Genomic DNA, 15,977 nt, shown 5'->3' with positions numbered 1-15,977 from the left:
AAGTCTAGTGTGTGGGTTCCACGTGAGTCCTTTTGTCTATGTTAGAGCCCAAGGTACCTAGCACCAGATCTGTACAAAGAAGAGGATTGCTTTATACAAATTTGTATTCAATTGATTTGTTTAACATTGAAATGATTGAGTTTTGTATTGGGGCTTCGAGTTTGTCTTTAGACAGAACTTGAGATTTTTTCGCTGAAAGCTAAGCCATACCTAGGCAGCACTTGGACATATCGGACCCTTTTTAATTTAAATTAAAGTAACTCATACCTTGTTCATAAAAGGGCTTAATCTTTCTTTTAAGGCTTCTTTCCAGAAATAATAATAATAATAATAATTTTAGGGCTGCCCTAGGAAAAGGTGGAAATAGGTTTTATCTTTATTAAAAATTGCTATTTCACTTGCTTGTTTGCTATCACAAAATATGTAATATTTGAAGGTCTAGAAATCTTAAACACGATTTTCTCATCATCATATTCATCTACTTGCTATTGTTATTTAAATTATTTTCATGAAAATTATTATTATGGAAAAACTACGGTAATAATTCCTTGAAACGTTTTTTTTTTTATTGCTATAATAAAATCAAATAATTTTTATTAGAGAGTCAATTACTGTTTAGCAAACATTGCAAGTTTGCAGGGAAAACCTTGAAACTGCAGTTTATTACAAAACAATTTGTTTTTTGAAATAAATATATATATTTATTAATGAGAGAGCTACCGCAGGGTGGTTCCTCTCCTCCTGCCTTTCACGCATCCATTTATCCTTCATTCTCCCTATTTACTTATTGTATATTATATTATACAGATTGTAAATAACGAAACAAATTAAAAAGGAAAATATATATATTTATTAATCGTGAATACTAGCATGATATTTTGAATTTTACAGGATGCTCTTTCATAGACAAATATTGAATAGTACATATGCACTAATTCCTTCAAATAGGAAAGAAATTAGTGATCCTGCAAACGAATTTAAGTAGTTGAAAGGGTTGCAGAAGGGTTGGGTGTATGTGTAAGGGAGAGAAACTACTTGAAACGCCTCTTACCGACCTATGAAGGAAAATTCTTTACCACGCCTCAAAGTAGGAATGGTTTACATAATAGTGCAAGCAAAAGCTCCTAACTTGCAGGAATAAAAAAAAGAAGGAAAAAGCTCTGTATATTATATGAATGTGCGCAACGATGCAGTTAAAATAGGAGGTAAAGTCAGGGAGAACTGCACAAAGCTATTCAGGAAACCAAGGAAACCATTCCCTTTTGTGTACGTATGTGCTTTTTTCCCTTTTGACATAACTGGGTTTTGCCAATGAGGAGAGTGGGGGGGGGGAATAAGTATTCCATTTATATTCCAGTCAATATTGGATCAGGCAGCACTATTGGTGGATCAATACTTTGGATCATTCTAGGCTAGTTCATTATAATCTTCTAGTTTTATTTTTTGGGAAGAAAAAGTAAAACAGAGTTCCAGAATTCTTTTTTCCTCTACTGTTTAAGCCAATTTAACTCTGTTTTAATTTATCAAATTTAATTTTAAGTAGTATTGTAATCGGGTAGGGTTTTCTATTTTAAGTTTTCAGCGGGGAATAAAAACTGGAAATCTAATTTTTCGACGATTTTCTGTAAAATTGCTGTACCAAGACTAAGAGCAGTGGGATCCCCCTCTATCAAACTGTGTTTAGATTATACAGCCCAAGCAGGGTCTTAAACGCGAAAAAACATTTCTAGAAGTTTAGTTAAATTCTTCGGTTTAGAACCCCTTTTTTGAACTAAATTTCTCCGCTAAAAAAAAAACAAACTGTAAAGCTATATGAAGATTATTTCAGTAAAAAATAAATCACCAGCTTAAATCTTGTTCAGTAAAATAATCTTTATCGTTTGTTTTATAACCATGAAATAAAATCCTATTGGCTGAACGCCACCAAAAGGGCAGACAGTACAATGCTAATGGTCTTCATCCATAATTTGTGTTAGAGTTGAAATTGGGACGTTCTCGGATTATTACAGCAATTAAATATTATTAGTATTACTAGCTATTTAAATAGAGAGATATACGTAGTATACGTATTATTAATATGGTACAGATACATATGCACCCAGATATATAAATGGAGAGAGAAATATTATTAGGAGACTTAAATGGTTTATTGTAATTCCCACGGAGTTGCATACATAACCGTAGAGCACTAGTAGTAATAATCTTACTATAGTAGCAGATATTACTAAATTTAATTAAGCTTGAAAATATGTTCAAACTTTGGCCAAGCTCAAGCTCTCTATATGGTTTAGAGCTCAAACGTCTCTAAACAGTAAATGTGGAAATTTATGTCTTTTTGTTTTATTACTCACATATTATTATTAAATATTCATTCTAATAAACAACTAATAACACAGAATAAATAAAATACATTTTTAATATACAAATCATAATTTGTAATATCTTTTGTGCGACATTTCTAAAATGGTAAATTAAGTAGCTATTTTGTTCTTTTAATATTCTGGAGAAGTATCAATCAATCATTCAATGGCAATAAAACATTTTCTGAAAAATTAGGGTTGATAAAATGAGAGATAGCTTCGTGAGTATTGTATTTTGTTAGGTTTGAAACAATGAAAGAGGAGAGCCTTTAGCCTCAAAAGGCTTACCTTGTCAACCTCCTTCTAGTTTAAGTAGAAGTTGCCTCTTCATTTTACAAAAAGACCAGGAGAATCTCCTCAGGAGTCAAAGTAAGAAATAGATCTGTAGACACGCATTGACTAGTTGCAACACTGGACAGAACATCAGAGGCTGTATTTTTCTCCTTAGGGGCTCTAATCTGGTTATATTAGGTTCTTCTAATTTTTGGTAGGCCACAATTTTTGCTCATCTTTCTAGCATCTTTTTTTTTATCTCCTAGAACAGTGTTTCCCAACCTTTTTTTGGCTCACCGTACCACTTGGTAGTAAGTACATCATGCTAAATTGTACCACTTCGTAAAAATGTTTTCATTTCGTGAAATTTGTTACTCCGAGTGTGTTATTTTACTATTAACATCTTTATCTGTATAGAGATACAATGTACGAGTATATGTTACAAAGGAGTTCAAGTTCATGTTCACTTTATAAACTTGTAAAGTGTTAAGATCTCTTAGTTTTAAAACTTTTTTTAAATAATTAAAAATTACGTACATATTTTTCTCTTCAAAATTATTAATTAATTTACAAAGTTCTTTAGGATTATTATATTTGAACCCAAATCTTCTGAATTAATATTTTTTAAGCATTCAACTACCTGTAAGTACCAATTAAATTTAATGTTGCTTGGATAGAGCTTACTCATTGCAATCAAGTCTCTTTAAGCAGATTTTTACATAGTTATTATTTAAGTTCTGTCACATGGTAATTCTTTAACTTTTATTGATAATGATGTAGCTTTTCCTAAATTTTCTTTATAGAAGGGGTTTGAAATCCAATTATCATTAGTGTTTTCGGGATTGGGAAAATACTCCATGAAAGACAATTTTAACCCTGTTAAATATGTAAATATTATATTTTCTTGAATATCTTGAGACAGACCAACCTTATTACTGTACATATTAACAACTTTACTATATAATATTATTAATTAAAATAATTTTTATGTATTAATGGAAAAAACGTTTTTATATTTTTATGATTTAATTTTTTATGTCCGCTATTATTGATTATTTTTCGCGTACCACCAACCTGCACAGTTTGGGAAACGCTGTCCTAGAATATTTTAGCCTCTTATCATGAAATCGTGCTTTACAGATGATCGCTTGGTGGCCTAGTTTATGTCCATCTTGGGAGCCATGTACCAGAGAATGGAGCTTGAAATTTGTATTGCCATTTCAACCACAATAATCTATAACTGTTATTTCAAAACTTTTCCTCAACTAAGGATACTTTTGGTCCATCACCAGGCAGTAAACTATTAGGAAACTCCTAAAAACAAAATCTAAGGGACCAGCAGCTGGGTTTTGAATTCGGGATCACTGCGTGGGAATGCTATGCGCTAAGCACTAACCGAATCCCTTTTCTTACTCACTTACTTATATAAGAGATCACTTTAAGTGCGCCTATTTAGTTTCCTCCCTCTCTCTCCCTAGAATAAAGTACCCTAAAATGGATCTTGCTGAGAGAATGATAAAAGTATAATTAATGAACCTTCATACATGTAATCAGGATACCAAGTTCCGGTATACCCAAAACAGTTTAGAGTAGCTTTCGAAACAATCTATTTTAAAAAGAAGCCAGTAAATGGCACGTCCTTTAAAGAATTGGATCTGCTAAGTTACACTCTGGGGGGCTCCTGTTGGAACCCAAACCTAATATTAAGTTTGACTTTCTGCCATTTCCCCATCTTTTTCCCCGATTTCCATTTCTCCTTCCCATTTTTCCTCATTTTGTTTTTGATTTTTTTTTTGGAAATAGTGTTGACGCGCATTGACCAATCCCTTAAAAAAAAGCTTTTATTTTTTAATTTTTATGCTCAGAAATCTTTATAAACAGATGTTTTCGCCATTAAAAAAAGAAAATAATATCTAAAATTGTAACCCCCCCTACTGTTATTGCTATTTATGGATAGTAACTAAAAATAAATATGTCAATACCCAGTACTACCAGCAGCATCTCGTCCTGGTGTTTCGGGTGTTGTTTGTGTTCCATCTAAGTTTGGGATTGTTTGCATAACCGGGAAACTCCCCCTGGTGCGACAATTCTGTCAAAGAATGGACAGATTTCATCCCGCTTGTCAGATCAGCACTTTATAAACCACTCAATAGGTTTATTAATAGAACTTCATTTCCATGGTTACTGGCGAGATAAATTATTTCTTCTGACGTAAACTTGCTCCTTTAAATTGCTCTCAATCAAAAGAATCTGTTTGCGATTTAGTAGATAAATACAGTTTAATTTTAGAAGACTTAAAAGTAATAAATTAGAAGCAGTAAGTGGAATAAAGTTTCATATTTTAAAGTAAAAGTTTTAAGTACGAAAGTCGTACTTAAAATGCTTTTTTGATCATAGCCTTTTATCTGTACGCATGCAATAGAATATCTAAAATTGAATCACTAAAACGCATCAACCTCAATCATAAATAAACCTCTCAGGAATTTTGACCAAAATTTGAAAACCGGAAATACGACTTTACATCCGGATACAATTTTCTGTTGTTCACTAACCAAACAGGAAAGAATGACAACCACCATACACTGTTTTTTTTTCCTCCTACCCCATTCTTATTAAAATGAAGGACCAAAACTTGGGAATTTTCTGACAACATCTCGCGACAAAATGTACGAACAGCCCGTAACACACAGCCTGCGAAAAACCCTGCCTGTACAATCCAGCAACAGGCTTACATTACTAAGTTTATCATCTAACAACAATAAGTGGCGGATGCCCTAGCAACAAGTTTTTTTAGCCATTGGAAACTTTTGCGAGCCTTCATCAAATCACAGCCATGTACAACAAACTGGGTTGTTGATCAATCATTGAGGATATCCAAAATATCTCCTGAGGAACAATCACCCTGTTCTTACTAACATATTCAGAAGGATATACCAGACTGTGCTCTATTATAACATGTTCCGACTTTTATAATTTACTGTCAGAAAACTACACCTGGAAACTTGGCCAATTTATTTATAAATCCAGGTAAGAAGATACTACCAACTTTGGAGGATCATAAGATTTTTTCTCCCAGGAAGCAACAGTATAACCTGAAACTAACGAGGGTGAAAAGAAAGTCCCTTGTGTCCAATAGAGAACCTTACATCAAGTCTGGTAAGTGTATTCAAACATTGGGCCGAACATTGGAAAAATATCTCACCACTGGCACACGCTTGCAGATAGAATCTTGATATTCTTCCTGGACAACATATTGTTGGCGACGATACACCACAGCCTTGGCAAGAGTACAGTCCTCTCTAGGGGTATCCTCTCCCGGTCCTATACTCAGGACGACAGCAAGGGACACCTCTTCTCTTCCAGGAAACGATAAACCAGTTAATTAAAACTGATTGTATATCCTTTACGACCTATCCTGTGTATGTAATAATGATGTCAATATCAATTAAAGCCTTTAGTAAAGCCAAGGTTCAAAAAGATAATATTGAACTTAACCTTGGGCATTATACTTGAATGTCCACACCTGACTTAAAGCCCATTGATCTAAAGTTTAGTAAAATTGTATTCATTAATTAATTCGATAATTCAGAAATTAGTAATTGTATTAAATAGAAGCATAATTTTGCTAAAGCTAAGCCAGGTAATGTTAGGTTAGGTAGAGCTATTTGTGTTTCGGGTGGGTAGTACCAATTTCAAGTCTAAAACTTGGCTTGCCCTGTATAAACACAATAGGACTTAATTATTCAAAACAGCCTCCCATTGGTTCTACTTCTGCCTTGGTGACTGTCTCACCATCGCTCTGTATTCGCCCTTCTACCGAGCCTTTTGCACCACCCCTTAGCTCGGGGATTCACTACAATTTACGCGATAACAACTCAACCAAACCAACGGCTCTCTTGCATATTTAATCGTTTCACTCCGACTGATCACTTCTGCTAACACTTTCTAAAAAAAGGTGAAAAAAAAAGACAGATTCCAATAGGCTTTGGTAGATTATTTTAATTTTTTATTTGTGAAAATAAAGTGAATGTGGAACAAAATACAAAGTAAAAGTGTGAATTAGATTTAGGTTCATCATCAAACATTTTTTTACTCTCTCTGTAGACCTTTTCTTTCGCTGTATTTTCTTTGAAATCCGCCTGGCTTCCGGCCTAGAATATCACTCACCATCAGGGTATCAATATGTGCAATGGAAATTGCATTCTGGCAATTAGAAAGATCATTGATTATTTGACCTCATCAATTAATCATTTGGACCTAGTGGAGTCTTTTTGGTTGAATAGACAACTGTCTTCTTGCTTTTCTCTGTTAAAGAGCGCTCAGCTTTTCAAAACAGCCTCCCATTGGAGGCCAAACCTTTTTACGGGAATCCCTCAGACTTCTGCTTTGTGAGTTACAGAAATAGTACACCCATTCATGGAGGACGTTTAAGTTCCAAGATTTTTGTTCGGAACAAGTTAACGGCGGAAGATCTTATAGGTTTTCCAATTGCATCTTTAAAGACAACACCTATTACCATTCTTCTCTTAAATTTGATTTGACAATTTTCTTTCATCTTACTTTTAGAGAAAATGACAAATATTAAAACCTTGGTAACTATAGTGAACTATAGTTTAATATCTTAACCAACCAAGAATACCTATACTTAACTAAGTGACTAAGAAAACATATGTTAATATCTAAGTATCTCTTTTTAATAAGACGCCACTTTACAATTGCATAGTACACAAACTGTTACTTGCAAACGGTACATTATAAACAAATTTAGTAACTATTTTTTAGAATTTATATTATCAGCCAATGCCATGACATCTTTTCCGACATCCCCCTCATCGCGAATCCTCGGTTCCGGGACATCCATACCTCCACCTCTCTAGATCGCAAGCAACACCCCTTGAGATCATGATTTAGAATCTAAATTGCATCAATTGCAAACTCAAAATCTCTACACTTAGCCCTATGGATTCACAAAATCTCATTATCAGTATATCCGCACAAAAATCTTGTTTCAGCAGATAAAAAAATACAGCGAGGACGACGTCCTAAGAACTGTTCTGAAAGGTATCGTTCAGTCGTTGCTTGGAGACTGTTACGATAATGTAACTTTTGTTTTTCAATGAAGATCATATTTCTCTTATAAATGTTTTGACTCATTTACTGATAATATAGATTATACAAATAATACAGATTATACAATAATATAGATTATACAAATAATAATAAAATATATTTATATTACCAAGTGAATGCCAAGACCAAGAAAAACTCGTGTGTGTTGTGTATTCACTTAAGATCTTTCTTAGTAGTGTTCGGGAAAACTAAATTAGTTCATTAATAAAAACTTGAAAGTTGTTATAAAAAAGCAATGACTATATTACAAACAAGAAACTAACTCAGAAATATACAAGGGTGTTAACTAAGAACAAGCTGAATAAATCAGAATGAATAATATTACTGCAGAATAAATAAATAATAAACTCTTAAGTAAAAAAAGAAAAAGAAAGAGAATAATGAATAACAGGGGGTAGTAAAACCCTTAATAATTAAGTATTATAAATATAAAATGTTTCACAATCTTTCAAAAGAAAATAGAACATATTTTATGCTACCACGAAGCAAGATAAGAAAGCCCTAGTTTATTTACAATGGACTATTAAAGAGAGATGGCTGCTGAGAGAAGTAGGCTTATTTTATCTATTTAAAAAAAAGTGGGAATGCTAATTACTGTTACTCTTTGAAAAGGGCTATATGGGACCAACTATAAAAGGGTGCCATGTATGCACCGTCAGTCAGGGGAGCATATCTTGCCAATTATAATCTCTAAAAACAAAGCACTGCGGTCGGAAGGGCCTCAAAATAAGGTCTAACTAAAAATGAAAAAATAACTACGCTGACATCTATTCTTAAAAAAAAAAATTGCGATGCGGTTTATTTTCTTTTCAGTGAAAAAAGAGTGGAGATACTTCTCTGCCCTATTCGACCTTCTGGGTAATGCCCTTTCATTGTCCTCAGGAAGGCAAACTGCGATCCTGTCCTATGATAGATTACTATTCATCTGCTTTTTCTATTATCTCAACATTCTACACAATTTTCTGAAATATATTAAGGCTTATTTCTCCCTTCTTATAAATTGCCTTGTTAATAAACAAGGAGCTTTATATATAAACCAGGAACTTACTCGCTCGGCAACTATTCCTGACAATAGGCTAACAAGAGACATGCTTAGAACTTGACACCCACCAGCAGATAATCCTTAATCTGACATCTCTTTATCTTCAACCATTAAAGGTGGTGGCAAAGAAGGCCATCCACTGAACAATTGGAGCCCTTATTGTCGGTACTCTCTGCTCTTTTTCAGAACTTGGGTGTTTTCAGGGGAAAGGGCGTGATTACCTTTAGATGCCGGCTACCTGTTATTACTGGAATCTACAGGGAGCGTGGGCTTTACTGTCTAGCCACCCATCTAAAAGTAGTTGCCATTCAAACCATAATTAAAAAAGTGTTTTTTGGATTAAGCACATGTTATCGTTGATTCGTTCATTCTTCACCAAATTAATGCGTAAGTAGCTTTTCCTAAGGAATTGTATAAAATTTAACACAAAATATTACCCTACTAGAAGACTATTCTTCTTAAAACAATCTTAATTGTATATTTTTCTTTCAAGGGGAGATCTTCACACAAAAATAAATTCCTTAAATTAAGATAATGAACATTAAAATTATTGTTTTAATCTTTTAAATCAATAAATAAAATCTTTAATAAATGAAATTGTACTCACAAGATACCACATTTGAGGCCACCTTTGATCGTTTAGATACACATGGGAATCTGAGAAACCCAAGTCTTTTCTCGTCAGATAATCTCGTTTTTTCCGTCTTCTCGCTCTCTGTTGTTTGGCCCATTTCACCTGAAATAAACAAGGAAAAGTAATGTGATCAAAGGTGTGCAGAGAAATATGAGAAAAAGAAAAAGAAACTCTGAGATAAATCTCACAGCTGTCTCATTATAGAATCAACTTTCTCTCCAGGTTGAATTTATCAATTTTATCTTCTTTGGTTACATGTTTGTCTGACTGCCAGGAATCTAAAATCATCCTAGACTCTGTCTAGCTTTACAGCATTCCTCCTTATGGATTAGCTCAGAGGTCTGTTGGCAGTCTAAAGTAATGATTGAAGGTCCAGACGAGATGTAACTGTATTTGCTACAGTCACCTCTCACTCTATTAGTTTTGATTCCTTAGTGCAGTTTGTGGTTTACAGATGGGATTGTAGGAGAATACGTCATTACAAATAGACAAGTAAAAATAGCAAAGCTGGTGGATATTCCTGACATCAAAACAATTAACTTTGAAGTGTTTGCAATTATTTGAAGAGTCCAGTGAAGTTCAGGCCGTTTCAATGGAACATTTTCTCTTTCATTTTCATTATCTTGTATTTATTGCAACAATTTAATTGCAACCCTCTAGGGTAGAAAAGTTTAATTAAATACTATCAAGTTGAACAATGCCTCTGTTTATTGCACTATTGTGTCCACACGTGTCACGACAATCCAACACTATCCAGTAATATAGGCACAAACTAAAAAAAAGATAGGGACATTATTGGGATTAACACTTTAAAGGAAGATTTTTTTCTAAAATAATGTACATGCAATTTCATAATTTTAGGAAAATCTTGTTTTAGAATTGCTGATCTGGATCTGGATCAGAAAAAAAATTCATTTTATTCTGTGGTCGAAGATATTACGGAGCTGAAACTTGGGCCAACATTAAGTCACTGGATACCTACGTAAGAGCAATAGATTACTGGAGGAAGTGCCTTAAAGAAGAGAGGACAGGACAATGAATAATGATGAAGGAAATGAATAAAAATAAGGGATCATCGTAGAAACATTGGTATAAGATGATGTGGATACAGGCGATGGATGCCCTGTGTAAGAAGAACCAGAGCGAAAGATTAAGCATGGACACAGAAAAAGAAGCCACCGTGTCGTGGAGTGAGGATGATGGCTACAGAGGTCTTTGGTGCGAGGATAGAGCGTTGTCCAGGGGATTTACTTGACCAGGTACCTGGTATTGTGGTACTGAGTTCGATTCCCCTGGTCTAGGCCTTGGATTTTATTTAATGGTTAATAAAAGAAATTTACAGTAAAGTATGTTTGCTAGTCGCCTCCACCTAATTGGTAGTTGTACGTAAAGACCACCTGAACAAATAGGCAATTACTTTACTGGTAGTCGGAAAATGCAAGTGTAAGATAAGAAGAAAATGAAAATAAAATATGTCCTGGTAAAATACGAAGAAAATTCCTGTTAAAACAAATGTGGGGTAAACTCTCTAATGATTTTTTGTATTTTTATTATAAAAGTACAAATTATAAAATTTTTAACAAGTGATAATTTCTCCCATATTCAGATTTTTTATAATCGTTGTGGTACGGATAATTAATACCTGGCATGTATAAATCAGTGTTAATATTGTTCACAGTTACAATATAGTAACAGATGATATTTGTGGACGAACAGCTGACGGTGGACTCGATGTGTCTGGTCTCTTAAAGCGGAGGTAGGACCTACGGAGCCTAAGAGAAAGAATTATGTGGGCATCCTGGTGGAAAAAGACTTTTAGGCAGACCAAAGCTAAGACTGCAGAGGGATGTAGGGAGACGACTTGGAGGCCATCGGCCTGCATGGTTGGGAAACGGCGGCGAGGGACTGTAAGGGATGGAGAACTGAGGCTCAAACTCAGTAAGTAGTTATAAATCCTAAAAAAACCCTTACTTAGTTTAGCAATCAAGCCCACAGATTAACCTTTGAAATCTTAAATTCTTAACAACATACAAAGGTTCTCAGATTCTAAAACAAACTTAAAATCACTTCTTCTGGCAGAAATTGCCAGCAAAAAGTAAAAGACATTTTGGTGATTAACAGTACGCCCAACGTTTAAGAAAATTTTTGTTGCAATCGATGCAGGAAGAGATAAAGTTGAAAAAAATCTATAAATTTTGTTTCGGTGTTGTAAGTTAAAATAATGGCAAGGGATTCATTAATTTTATTTTTTGAGCGTTAGAGGGTTTTTTGTTGATGCTGTAGATTGTCTTTTCAAAGAACAGCCTCCTTTAAACCGTCATCAACAATAACTCACTTTATTAAACTGTTTATTACTATATGAAAACATGTTAATCATACAAATAGAGTTCAGTTAGCGGCAGAGTGAGGCGAACTGCAGGAAATATGCTTGTTTGAAAGTCAAAATTGAACTGTTTAAGTTTAGATTGAATTCAGCCTTAAAGTTTGGCGCTAGCTTAGGAGTTTTATGTAAATTTGTAGGTTCCTTTTCTGAATTTAGTACTCTGTATAATTTGATACTTAAATAGGAGGGCAAGTTGGTTTCAAAATAGATTTACAAAGTTTTATTACCAATAAAGTGGAATAAGTTTGGTCCAATATTGGGGAATTTCTTTTTAAATTGGTCCATGGGAAAACTAATTTTTACTTTTCTACGTATTTAACCAGTTAAGCGTGTTTGACGTGTATACACGTCAAACCAAATCTCTATTACGGTGTGATCGACTTGTATACTCGTTGTGAAAAATATAAAATTGCCATTAACTATAAAAACTCGAAATTTTAATTAAATACAATAAGAATATTAATTTGGTGGGATGTTTCCTTTAACCAATAGAACTGCCAAGTATTTTATACGGATTGGGTGGTGGGAGCCAGCCAAATGATAAGTGGTTGGTACATGTTTGGTCTTCGCATTAGAGATTGGGGAATTACGCACACAAATAGAAGCTCTCAACCCTTGTGCAATGCCGTCTTTTACCTCTTAGATAGAGATTCAAACCTCACAGTACGAGCATGATTTCTTTTTGCACAGAGTTCAAAGCTCTTTTCTTCTTTGTAAAAGCTCTTGCGTCCCTAGTTAACTACAGCAATGCATACGTGAAGACGGTACAAGATTTTGAATGAGCCCAGAATGCTCTGGTAATCTCAAGCCCCAGATATTGCAGCAAAAATGCTTGCAGTGACTATTACGACGTTGTAAACTTTTGGTTGTTTTTGCCCTGCGATCGAAGTGTACGCACGTCATTGTCTTGATTTTAATTCCGCACATTGTGGGGGATTTTTTAAAACTAAATTCCATGCTTAACTGGTTAAGGACGCTTTTTAATTGTCTCATGTGTTCAAATTGTTCAATTTTCCTTGAATGTCTTTTCTATATTATTTTATTTTTATTTAAAATTTACAAAGAAACTGAGAGCAATTATTTACATAAATAAAATAAGTAAATATACAATTAATGTGGGGATAAGTTCTATTGCAAATCCAGAAATAAGAGTTATTGAGAAGATACAAAACTTGGTTAATTTTAATGAGAGTTCAGTGTTGAATGTAAAGTTTTAATGAAGCTAACGTTTCCAAGAACATTGCTGGTAAGATTTCTAATTATTGTGCAGTTCGTATGCTAATGTTAAGAGCAACTTGAAGGAGTTTACTTATAAATTTTAAGTGGAATTATTCAAAACAATTGCTACTTATCAATTACGGAAAGATGATTGCTTGTTTGTTTGACTCAAAGAGGTTGGTTAGTCCATCCAACAGCATGTCTTGATGAAGGTTCATGAAGTTACAGTTTGTTGAAGGCAGTCACAGAAGGCACTAAACTTAACATCGTTTTCTACGACTTTAACAGTTTGAGTGGGGGGGTGTTGGGTTTAAGAACAGTTTTGACCTGGGTTTTCTAGGTCACCCACATGTTTCTGAATCTTCTCCTTTTTAAAAGGCATATGTTGACGACGTAATAGAAGGAATATTTAACTGGACTATTTAAAATATCTAGGCTGTCATTCTTTCTAAATCTAAATATTATTAGTTTGGAAATTGAGTACCCACTGAAGGATTTGGCTCAAATTGTTGAAAATGATCCTCATCAAAGTGTAATTGATCGACTTAAGCCGTGATAATTATTGTTGCCAAAAAAATTGAAACCAATCTTACACTAATCGTAGCAAAAGCATCCTTCCCCATACATAGATTTGTTCAGTAGCTTTTTTGTGGTTAAAGAATCCGTTTTCAGAGTAGAAGATTTCGGAGGTAAGGACTTGGGTGTTCTATGCTCTAAGCTATGAAACTCTACAGCCCAAATCTCACAGCTTTTAACCCACAACTTTGTATCTGAACATCAATGCTACCCAGAATAAAAAAAAAAATATTTGGCCTGGAGCTAAATCTGTATCCAGCATGCGGATCTTTAAACATAAAAAAAACAGAAGAATCCTAAACGAATCCCTTTATTGCTGAAAGACAAGATTTTCACAGTTTGAGCAAGTATATTTATGTCAGCTACAAAACAGGATGTGTGTGGAAACGCAGGAGGAGGAAAAATAAAATGTAGCCAACAAAGACGGGATTAAGAGGGAATGTAAAGGAGACAGAACTAAGTTGCTGACTTAACGACCAGGCTATATCTTCTACAACAACAACCTTAAGAAGAAGTTGAGGGCTTTTTTTTATTTATATTTATTTTTAAACTTAAATTTATGGTAACTTTATTTTAATATCTTCAAATAAAGATTAACAGATATCATCAATTCCATTTTGTGGATCCAGACAAGTTAAAATTAAATAAATTTGTTAATTAAGAAATATAATAATAAAGTGAAACTTCTTAAATATTTTGTTTATTAAAAATTTAATTTAATTGTAAATAGTTTATTTCTTTATTAATAACAAATAAGCGCTAATTTTGTAACCTCATAAAGTAACAAGGTGTATAGGTGTATAATATATGATTAGGTATATGAATTTATGATCATCATAAATCATGACCTATTTTCGTTTAGAATGAATTACAACCACATGGGAAATATACGATGAGAAAATTTGTAATTTGATTAATTTTCATTGAAATTGCGCACCATGGGATGGAGTTAATGTACGTTTTGAATGTAATTAATCTTTAGGTTTTAGCGTGTAAAATTGAAATTAAATAAATTCTAGTTAGTTAAACAAATAATAACTTAAACAAATTAACTTTTAAATTTAGTAAAAAATATTATTCCTACACAGTTTGCTTACTTCAATTGCTTTCTACTTGTAGGTTTATATACACTTTTGTGTATAATCGTTAAATCTGTTTTTAAGAAATTGCTAAGCCCTCCAATTCTCCAAAAGATTCTTACTAGATTCCTGGCTTTGGTGGCTAGTCATTCTTTACTTTAAAGAAAAAGGAGGATGTGACTCCTGGATCTAAAATTTGCCAGAATTGAGGGAATGGTGTAACAATATCTAGTTTTATTAACATGTATAATAATTAAAATAATCGCCTATAGTTTCAGGTGGGACTTTAAACTCCTATTACCGATTAGATCCATGGAGGGGCGGAAGCACGTACTTTAATATTAACATTTTTTCAAACAAATAGAAAGTAGGTAAACACGGGATTTATTTACAAATCCAGCTGCCCCATGTATACATAAGTTTGTGGGAACAACGAACATCCGATGGATCATAAGCCCAATAATATCATTTCTCTTAACCATCCTCAAACTTCTACAGATTCTTGTTGGAGAGGAAGTTGACTAGCCAGTAGATTAGAAATCTAATAGTCTTTGCGGGTCTCCCAGACTAAAAACATGAACAAAACTTGTTAACACTGACACACATAATTAACTAACATTTTGATAGTGTTCACTTAGGGCCTGCAGAGGTAGTTGATGTGTGCAACTATTTGGGTTTAGCGTACCCACAGGCAAACTCGAGCTCATCACCACACACACACTCAATACACGTACTCATTAAACATCTTGCAGAAGCCCCAAAATCTATGCCCAAGCCCGGCACTAAAAGTATTGTTCACAAAAGATATTTTAGTTTGGCTTGTAGACATCCACCATTACAATCTATATCTACATACCATTTCTGTAAACCCAAGCAATACAAGCCCTCAAAGATAGAACTCTTCCTTAAGAGGGTGGAAGACCAATCTGTGGCCCTGAAAGCCAGAAAAATACTGTGAACTAAAGCTTTCATTTCAGTATCTGGGTTGGATAATACCACTTCAGTCTACTAGATTTGGCTGTTAAAAAGAAAAGGAAGAAATTGAAGAATCTCCACTTGTTTTACTCCAATTTCCGTATTCCCTACTTCTAAAGTTCCGTTCTTATACCAGGGCAGTTTCATACATCTTAGGTCGGCTTGTTTTGGAAGATCAAGTGCAGAAAAAAGGGAAAGAATGGAAAGTCTTTGCTAGTTTACAATGTATTCCCTAATTTCTATTTCTAACGTTATTTTTCATGCCTAGTTTGGATATTAGACATTACGCTAGGTAGTTCTAGTTTTA

At 33.8% G+C, this 15,977-nt stretch overlaps 1 protein-coding gene across 5 annotated transcripts in view; it reads right to left on the bottom strand.

The window, feature by feature from the left end:
• Positions 1-15,977, bottom strand: part of LOC141456792 (furin-like protease 1) — a 749,499-nt gene that overhangs the window by 64,497 nt on the left and 669,025 nt on the right. For all 5 annotated transcript variants that reach the window (XM_074133067.1, XM_074133073.1, XM_074133070.1 and 2 more), the window contains exon 4: positions 9,413-9,541. In XM_074133067.1, the coding sequence (XP_073989168.1) occupies positions 9,413-9,541 (129 nt within the window). The remainder of the gene's footprint in view (positions 1-9,412; positions 9,542-15,977) is intronic.

The sequence above is a fragment of the Rhodnius prolixus genome, unplaced genomic scaffold (assembly GCF_049639745.1).
Source record: "Rhodnius prolixus isolate KJV_2025 unplaced genomic scaffold, Rpr scaffold_10, whole genome shotgun sequence".
In the NCBI taxonomy this organism is placed as follows: Eukaryota; Metazoa; Arthropoda; class Insecta; order Hemiptera; family Reduviidae; genus Rhodnius; species Rhodnius prolixus.
This window is presented reverse-complemented; position numbering and strand designations above follow the sequence as displayed.